Source organism: Brassica oleracea, chromosome C3, assembly GCF_000695525.1.
Source record: "Brassica oleracea var. oleracea cultivar TO1000 chromosome C3, BOL, whole genome shotgun sequence".
NCBI classification, from domain to species: Eukaryota; Viridiplantae; Streptophyta; class Magnoliopsida; order Brassicales; family Brassicaceae; genus Brassica; species Brassica oleracea.
In genome coordinates, this window is record NC_027750.1 from 15,287,934 (window position 1) to 15,298,526 (window position 10,593).

General features: G+C 32.0%; 1 protein-coding gene across 1 annotated transcript; it reads left to right on the top strand.

Annotated features, from left to right (window-relative positions):
• The first annotated feature begins 2,171 nt into the window (after positions 1-2,171).
• On the top strand, positions 2,172-4,216 carry LOC106331733 (cytochrome P450 704C1-like). Its single transcript, XM_013770138.1, has 5 exons — positions 2,172-2,733; positions 2,808-3,092; positions 3,157-3,495; positions 3,574-3,774; positions 3,872-4,216. Exons 1-5 carry the CDS (start codon positions 2,209-2,211, stop codon positions 4,058-4,060), a joined length of 1,539 nt encoding a protein of 512 aa, XP_013625592.1. The 5' UTR covers positions 2,172-2,208; the 3' UTR covers positions 4,061-4,216.
• The last annotated feature ends 6,377 nt before the right edge of the window (positions 4,217-10,593 follow it).

Below are 10,593 nucleotides of genomic sequence, written 5' to 3' on the forward strand. Positions count from 1 at the left end.
AACCCTAAATCCTAAACCCTAAACCCTTGGGTAAACCTAAACCCTTGGGTAAACCCTAAACCCTTGGGTAAACTTTAAACCCTTGGGTAAATCCTAAAGTCTAAATAAAAACACTAAACCCTAAAAATCTAAACCCTAAATCCTAAACCCTAAACCCTTGAGTGTTTTAGTGTTTAGTGATTTTGATTTAAAGTTTAAGATTTATCCTAGAGTTTAGGGTTTACCCAAGGGTTTAGGGTTTAGAGTTTAGGATTTAGGGTTTAATGTTTTGCTGATGACGTTAAAAATACTTTTTTTTTGTAATTACTACTATTTTTTATTTATTTCTCTTTAACTTTTAATTTTAAAAAGATAAATTAAATTGACAATATTTTGTTTTTTTTTTAAAAAGATATCGAATATGAAATAAGACAATCCTATTGGTTGGTGGGGTGAACCCAAGAATAATTGATATTTATTGTATTGATATTTCAATTGAAGCCCAAAAAATGCAAACACAAACTATGTATCAAGAGGCATCAATGGAATTGGAGGAGATAGTCAAAACCGAAATGAAACCCCATCCATCCACGCTTCTCTACAAAAGTGTTCAAAACTTGTTATCATTATACTCTATTATTATATCTCTACTATACAATTACAAAATTGGATCAGACCTAATTAACTAAAAGACATTTACCACTAAAAACAAAGATATAAGAGTTCATAAATGCCAAGAAATTTACCAGAGTTAGGAGAGGTAAGAATCCTGGAGTTGTTACTGCTTTCATAGTGATGAGATTGTTGTCAAAGGAGATTCTACTCCTCTTCTCACCATCAGAAAACCTCTCATATTAATTTCAGATTATCCATTGATGATTCCAATGACTTACTCTTTCTGCTGTCTATTTTTAAGCCCCATCTCTAGCCAGTTAGCCCTCTCCTTACCCTTCATTATATCGTTTCTATCATTGCATCACATTATGGATATGCTTTTTTCCTGAAATAGACATCACAAAAATTTCAAATATAAGTTTTTTTTAATAAACTCATTAAGCTTCGCATTTCCACGTAAAATTACAACCGTACCATTTGCCCTGCCTTATCTATATATCTTACTTCTAACGTGTTTTTGTAATGGAAAAAAAAAATGACTTGGAATATGTTACCGATCCAGAGAAAGATCTTGCTAAGTAGCTTTAACCGTTGTGACCACCTGTTTCTGATTCACATCAGCTTCATGGTTTCCTTCACTATCGGGACCCAAAGAATGTGATCTGTTGTCACCATTCATATCAGAACCCTCTCTGTCGGAGTCTGATTGTCACCATCTGTATCAATCAGAACAACTCTACCATACCATGATCTATTTTTCCTTTGTCAATGATCCCCATTGCCTCGTTAACAACTCCATGCTAGCATCATCTTTCCTTGTAGTGACGAAGACCTCATGAACTGCCGGTTTAGTTTGGCTTTCGCGTAATTGAGCGGCAGAGTCATGTACTATAACCACTTCCTTGATTCTTTAAATCTGACTAACTTCATTCTCTCTACTTCTTTTGGTTTTGGTTTCCCCATGTACAGAGGGAGCTGTGCTACATCTCATAGGTTCTTAATACAAAGTATGATGAAGAGTGGTTTCATATTCTGACGATGTAAGTCTGAATAGCTAGGAATGATAGAAATTCAAGAATATAGTGAACTTCTATTCAAAAAGCATATGTTAAACGATTTTTACACAAATTGATTTTTAAACCGGGTGACAGGAGATGACACTATTACTATTCTCATGGTTGTAAAGAGAACCGTACCCTTATATGCAAAAGTGATTTTTAAACGTGAATGCACATAGGTTAGAAGTGAACCATTGTCCTACAAAAACACAAGACAAAAGAAAGGAAAACAGTACAAGAAGAAGCCGATTGTCTCATGTATTGATTTTTTTTTTTTTTTTTGAAAAACTAAAAAATACATCAAAACCAAAAACTAAAAGCAAAAGCTGAAAATCAAAAACAAAAACCTGAAAATCAAAAACCAAAACTTAAAAATTCTAAATGAGGGTTCGAATTCGTTTCAGAAGGCCGGCACTTTATTATGGGCTTAACTATGGGCCCAACTAGATCATCTTCTTCGTCGCGCGGTGAAATCTGTTTACCTCTCCAACTCGACTTCACAGTTCACAACGGAATAAGAAGCCAAAAAAAGAAAAGTCTGCCAAGTAAGAAAAGAATGGAGGAGATTTTAGCGACCATAGCCATCGCACTAGCAGCCACGATCTTCATCGTTCTGTCATTCTCAATCTACCTAACGATCAGAATCTTCACCGGAAAGTCTATACGCAACAAGGCCTACTCTCCAGTGCACGCCACGGTCTTTGACCTCTTATTCCACAGCCAAGAGTTATACGATTACCAGACGGAGCTCGCTACGAAGAAGCCAACCTTCAGGTTCTTGAGTCCCGGACAGAGCGAGATATTCACTGCAGATGCTCGCAACGTGGAGCATATTCTCAAGACAAGATTCGATAACTACAGCAAAGGACACAGCAGTCGTGAGAATCTTGCGGATCTTTTGGGACGTGGTATCTTCGCTGTTGATGGAGATAAATGGAGACAGCAGAGAAAGCTCGCGAGCTTTGAGTTCTCTACCAGAGTTTTGAGAGACTTTAGCTGCTCTGTTTTTAGGACAAATGCATGTAAACTTGTTGGTTTTGTCTCTGAATTTGCTCTCTCTGGAAAATCATTTGATGCTCAAGTAAGTCTAAATATGGAAACTTGCAACGTTTTATTTAATGAAACTCAAAAGGGTACTTTTGTTTTGGGTGTTAGGATATGTTGATGAGATATACACTGGAGTCTATCTTCAAAGTAGGGTTTGGTGTGGAGTTAAAATGTTTGGATGGGTTTAGCAAAGAAGGGGAAGAGTTCATGGAAGGTTTTGATGAAGGTAACGTTGCAACTAGTTTACGATTCATCGATCCTCTCTGGAAGCTGAAACGGTTTCTCAACATCGGATCACAATCAAGACTCAAGAAGAGTATTGATACTATAGACAAGTTTGTCTACAGACTCATTACCACTAAAAGAGAAGAGCTTGCCAAGGAACAAAACACTGTGAGTTCTCTCTTTATGTTTTACACTCTCTTTATGTTCTTACCACTTTTGGCGTTGTCCTTAGGCTGTTAGAGAGGATATACTAGCAAGATTTCTAGTGGAGAGTGAGAAAGATCCGGAGAACATGAATGATAAGTACTTGAGGGATATAATCTTGAACTTTATGATTGCTGGAAAGGATACAACCGCTGCGTCTCTCTCTTGGTTCTTGTACATGCTCTGCAAGAACCCACTTGTTCAGGAGAAAATCTTACAAGAGATCAGAGATGTGACATCAAGTCACGAGAGAACAACCGATGTAAGCGGTTTTGTTCAAAGTATAAATGAAGAGGCTCTTGATCAGATGCAGTATCTCCATGCAGCCTTGTCTGAGACCTTGAGGCTTTACCCTCCTGTGCCTGTGGTAAAATGACCACTTCCTTAAAGATTATTATGTGATTGAACAACAGATGCAATATCTATTTTTTGGTCCCTTCTCTAGGACATGAGGTGTGCAGAGAATGATGACATACTCGCAGATGGACATAGAGTGAAGAGAGGGGATAATGTCTACTACATGGCCTATGCAATGGGAAGGATGACTTATGTATGGGGACAAGATGCTGAGGAGTTCAAGCCAGAGAGATGGCTTAAGGATGGCAAGTTCCAACCAGAATCACCCTTCAAATTCATAAGCTTTCATGTTTGTACATCTCTCTCTTGGACAAGTTATGTATGAGGTTAAGAAACTAAAGACATTATCTTCTAACATGTTTTCTTTCTTTGACTGTGTATGTAAGGCTGGTCCAAGAATCTGTCTTGGCAAGGATTTCGCATACCGGCAAATGAAGATAGTATCAATGGCACTTCTTCACTTCTTTCGCTTCAAAATGGCTGATGAGAAGAGTAACGTGCGTTACAAGAGAATGCTTCCGCTTCATATTGAAGGAGGACTCCATCTCCATGCAATCCCAAGGACAAGCACTTGATTTCCTTGATGAAACAACTCTTTTGAGATATTTTCACCGAAACCTCATATGAGGTATGCTTTGATTTTGCATGTATGCAAAGAAGAATGAATTTCCTTGATGAAAATTATGAGAGTTGTTTTCCTACGAAGAAAGAACCTAATTTTTTATGAAAAAAAAAAAATTCTATGAACAATAGATGATAGCATGCTATTTTAGATTTGTGTCAATAATTTGATAGTTTAGGTATAGCAGAATCAGTTGTTTATTTATATAGATTTTGGGGGCATTTAAATAGTATTAAAGCTATGAATCTACAATGTAAAAAAAAAAAAATTCTTAAACTGTGAGAAGAATTATGTAGAAATAGAAAATTTTCAAATTATAAAAAGTATAATCCCGTAGTTTTTATGAAATAATGATATATTTGATTTTAAATATTTTAAGCAAATTAATTTAATTAATGTATATTTTTAAAAATATGGAGCAAAATTTTAGAAATTAAAATCTATATATAATAGCAAATCCAATTTTTAAGTTAGATGACGTAATCATTTTTTTATAGGAAAATAAAATTTAAATCTCACGGTTAAGTTTATCAATACTTTGTAATCTAACGGACATGATCATCTCTCATTTATAAGATCCGAAGTCATCAATATCGTTCACCAAAAGGCGTCTCAGTCAACTGCTCTCTGAACAATGCACCCCTTATACATCCGCCTCTTCTCAAAGGACACCTCATTTGCCTCCGTTCGGATTCAACGCGTCTCTAAAATCCATCCATACATTAAACTTTCAGATTTCTTATCTCTTTACATATTCCATCATCAATCTATCTCTTTATATTTTCCATCATCCTCGTCCAGTTTTAGATGTAAGAATTCCTCTCAGACAGTTCATCACCATCGTCGTACATGTATATCTGTCTTTGGGATTTTGTACTTCGTTTATTATATGGAAATCAATCAATCCATAGTTTGTTGTTTTATTTAAAGGGACAGACTTTTCAAAAGAAATTAATTGTTTGGTACATGCGTGGGAGGAGATGGAGTGAATCACGTAGTCTTTTTGGCCAAAGAACAATCTATGTTCCCAAGTTTTTTTACTGCAGTTAATTAATTGAAATGTATTTTTACTCAATTTTCGTTGAGCGTTTCTGTATTTCTGTTGATTACCGTTTGATGTTTTCCAGCAGAATTGATCTGAGAGTCGCTTATGTATTATTTTCAAGTTTTTCAAAAAAAAAATGATCCAGATTGTTGAGTTATGATTAAAGGAGTTTGAAGAGGAAAAGAAAAAATTATTAACGAGTATGGTCCAGCACAGCCTTAATAACATCCATAAGTGCATCACTCACGCGTGTGCCTTGAAGTGGGAAAGTTTGGAGTTGTAAAAGAAGTAGAGGGACTCCAACGTTACGACTCTATGGGAACCCGATCTTTATGAAATTACAAATCACAATACAAGTATAATCTCTTCGTAATAGAAGCTACATATTAATGTAAATTATATGCTTTTGAGTTTTGAGTGATTTAAAGAATTTATATAGTTGTGTTGTTCTTTGTCCCTCAAAAAGAAAGACCGTAAAAACAGACGAAGTAAGAAATCAACAATGAGTTCATCAAAAGTTGTGATCATATTTTTAGTTTCATCAAATTCTTGTAACATGTGAAAGAAAAGCTTTCACAGAGAAGTAGAGAGAAGGACGATAAACGTCACGGGTACGCCAACTTGGAGCCGTATCGCATACCGGGTTCGGCAGGGGACGGGTACGGCACGGGTACGGCTGGGAAACGTCCCCGGCGCGTCTCGTGTAAGGCAGGGAAGGCAACACTTGACGGGGACGGATCGGGGTGAGAACAGAGACGTTTCGAGAATGAATATATCGTATTCCACGTTTCGGTGCTGCTTAGCCGGCTACGAATATTAGAAAGGAAAATAAAATTTATGGTTTTAATTAATTACCTTTTAATCTTTTTTGCCTCTTCGCCTTTATATTCGTTATTTTCTCTATGCTAAGTTACTTAAGGAGAAATAACATATTGAGACTTTGTGTCATCTTCCTGTTTTTTTTTTGTCCAGACCATAAACAACACACATGCCTCTTCTCTGCTTTCTTCAATGAAGTTTTGTTTTGTTGTTTCCCTTTGCATTTTACTTAGATGTATGTGTCCTGGTGTTAATATAATCGATTGTTTGATTTTTTATTTTCTTATTGGTCGTATAACTACTAGGTTATTAGTTTATTCTGTTGTTTTCTAGCTGTTTTTAAAACTGTTAATTCTTATGTGAGAGGTCTTAATAATTTGAGTTATAGGTATTTTTACATTATATATAAACATATATATATATATATATATTGCCATCTCTATGCCGTACCCGTATCTACGAATTTTAAGTTTGCCTTTTTCCTGTCCCAGTTTCCGGTCCCCATCCCAGTTTCCGGTCCCCGTCCCGGTCCCGGGGCAGCTTGTTCTGGTAAAGAGTAAATATAAGGTTTTTCTTTACTGATGCACCAGTCTCTCCCTTTTAATACACGTAGTTGACATTGAAGGTTTCTGAAACAATGAGGTTGATGAAAGGTTGCAATGGATTATACCTAATGTGCATTAGTTTGTTGTGTTCACATTATTACAAGACAGGGCAATGTCAAAGATTAAGTTTTAAGGTTTGTAAGGTTTGGAAGTTGTAAGGTTTGTAATGTTACAATGCTAACATTTGTAAGGTTTGGAAGTTTAAAGACAGATAGATTCACTACCACTACTCGAGATGATAAAAAACCTTTGGAAAAATACATAAACATAAAAATATCAATTTATATCCTTTGTTCCTTAACTTTGAAAAGAAGGAAATTTGTATTGTATTATCTTACAAATGAATTACGTGTTATGCACTGTTTGATAATGATCGACATACTAGAAGGGTGATGTCATGCACACTAACCATTATCCATTTCATAGTTCATAACAATGTCATCCAACGTGTTAAACCTTCTACTGTTCAGTTCTATATATAATCTTCAAATGTTAATCATTTATGTAAATGACCCTAACTTCTATAAGGATATACAATCTTGCAGTTAACAATAAAATACATAGTCTATATACAGATGCATGTGTTATAAATTGTATATATGTGAAAGAGATGAAGAGTGGAAAAATGCCATGAAAGTACCATCACTTTGGATACACCAGATCAATTGCTTATTTTATTTTTCAAATTAGTTCACTATAAAGTTACAATTTCATAGAAAGTATGGTGATTAATGATCATATTGGATTTTACAAAATACATAGAGTTCTAGGAAAATAAGCTTATTAATTACAAATCAACAATTTTATAAAACGATTCATGGGTTTGAATCTTGAAACTGAAAAGAAAGAAATTTTTTATAATCAATGTATAGTTTTGTGTGATTATAACCAATTATTTTATGAAAAGTTAACATTTAAACACTAGTGTCTTTTTTAATTTATTGATTTCATTTTATACAATATATTCTAAATTGTAGGTTTCAATTTTATAGTGCTTTCACATTATAGTTTTGAAAAACAATTTTATATTTCTAAAAATTTCAAAATAGTGTAAACTACACAACAGTTTAGAGTTACTGATATAAAACTTAATTCATACGCTGATATAAAATCTCGTGAAACATATGTTATAAAGATATTATAAATCAGTGAAAATATCAAGTAGTCCAAAATTTTACATATCTTCAATGCTCAACCAAACATGTATGAAACAAAAGCCAACAACACATCATACAATTATGTTTATTCATTATAGTTCTTCGTATGAATATTTTCATCATAACAAATTAGTCTATTGGGGTAACATCTTTTAACACTTGTCTCTTTTCATATAAATTTTATTGTTTCACCATTTTATGGTTATACACATTTTCACTTTTAATAGTTTTATGATCATATATATTACTTTTCATGTATTTCCACTATATTTTATTTTGCAATTTTTCCTTCTGTAATCTTAAGATTCGAATGAATTGTTGATAAATAGTGCAATATAAAATGATGACGAGATATTTGATTTTTAAGAATATTTATATACTCTTTATAGCATTAAACTAATTTTTGAAGGATATTATTATATAAAATTTATATTTTTTTAAAAACTTGTGTTTTATTTTGTTATCTATCTAATTTTAGTATCAATTATAGTTTATTTTTTAAAAATCACTTTATATGTAAAATTTAATATATAGCTTCTCCGCGAATTCGCGGGGTCTGAATCCTAGTTTATATAAAAGGAAAATTCGTTTTTGTTAAATCACATGTTTAAAATCTCCTATATATATTATTTGAGAAGCATTACAACTTTTTTTTTGTAGCCACATGTCATCACTAAGATGATTCTTAGAATCATTAGAGAAATATGTTGGTCTATCTAATTATATAATAAGCTTTTTATTAAAGTAACAATAAATTCATCATTAATGTACTTTATTATTTCCTTAAATAAAATTTACGAAATTGCCTAATGTGGCTGAAGCATACATGACAATTAATGATTTTGAATAATAAAGATTTGATTAAAAAATAGTGTATCTTCTATCATATTTATTTAATTTTAAAATAAATTAAACAACCACAATAACCATATAATAAAAATTTAGATTTTTATGTATATGTTATATTTTGAATTTTTACAAACGGTAATAAATTACTAAAAATGGGTTTAGGGTTTAGTATTTAGAAAGTGAGGGAATATGGTTGGACTCAGTATTAACTTCTTCCATGCAATCATAGAGATTTCATAATTTTATCAATATGTATTATGTTATTTCTTTTGTTCCATTTTATTTGGGTTTAGAGTTTTATATTTGGGTTTAAGGTTTACTAATTTGGGTTTAGGGTTTAGTATTTATGAGTTGAGGTGGGATTGAGATACAGTTTAGTATCTAAATATTGAGGTTGAGTTATATTTAATATTTAGAGGTCGTAGGACTACATTAAGGATATGGTATTGAACACTCGGTGCATATGCATGTGATCAATAAATGTCTACGTGGATGACTTTTCTTTCTTTTATTTGGAATAGTTTTCAAGTGTTCCTGACCTTATATTCTATTGGCCACGTTATTTCCCTCACACACTTCCCTGATACCTGTAAAGAGAAGGGACAAAACCGGGTATTTTGTGGCATAAATATTAGAAACTATATTATGTCAAAATCAATGACATTTACCTAATTTGTATTGAAAATATAGTTAGTTCGCAAATAAGCCCTAGGTTAAATAGACATTTTAACTAAATATACTGAGACACGACTATTAATATTTAACTAGCCTAAGACCCGCGTAATTGCGCGAGATGAATATTATATATAAAAATAATTTTTATCTATTATTATTTATTTGTATTCATTTACGTATTATTTATATAATTAAATTCGAGTAAACACATAAATCAAGACAATACATCTTGTTTATTTAGGATACATTTTTAGTAAATAAATCGAAACAATCATTTATTTATGTTATATGGTATATAACTAAATTAAAATGACATGAACATAGATATATAGTATATTTCAATATAAATATTTATTATTGAGAATTTATACTCATGTGATAAACACAAAATTTCTAATGTGTGATTTTTTAATGCAAATTTCAAAATTAAAATATTAAGGTTTCAATACTTTTCCAATACAAATTTCGAAATTATCATATTTAAGTATTTTTCTATGTTATATAGTTTAATTTTAAACTATATTAATATATAATATGAATATCTAGTAAATAAGACTTCATATTCATACGATTTATGACCATTGTATCTTGTTATTACCAAAAATAAGTTGAACCATTGATCAAAAACTTTTAGTGTGAGACATTTAACATTTTTAGTAATTTATAGTCGTTTTAAAAATTCAAAATATAACATGTAAGAAAAAATAGTTTTGTTTATTATATGGTTAATGTGGTTGTTTAATATCTTTTAATAATATAAAATTAAACAAAAAAAACTAAGATACAAAAATTATTATCAAATAGTTATTATTCATAATCATTAATTGTCATATATACGTTAACCATATTAGGCAATTCCATAACTTTTATTTAAGGAAAGAGCGGAAATATTCTTTTGTACACTATTTATCAATTTAATAGTTAGTTTAATAAAAGTGTAATCCTCCTATACATTAAAAGAGAAGTCACTTTAGTGATTTTTGCTGAGGTGGCACTCATATAGAGCTTCTCAGGAAAAACGTTATAATTCTATTGGCTGGTTTTTTTTGAATTTTTCTTTTTCATTTATTTTAATCAATCGCTTATGTAGACAAGCCCAAAACTATTGTCAATTTCGTTAAGCCCATATATAGCTAGGGGATAATAATTATCGATTTAGTTTAGCCTTGATTACAGGTTCGGATTCGGATCGGGTACTTCAGATTTTCGGGTATTTCAGTATAGAGGTATAGAACCCGTTCGAGTATTTCTATACTTCGGGTCGGGTTCGGGTATTTTTAGTTCGGATTCGGTTATTTCGGATCTGGTTCGGATATTTAGATTTTGAAAAAAAAAA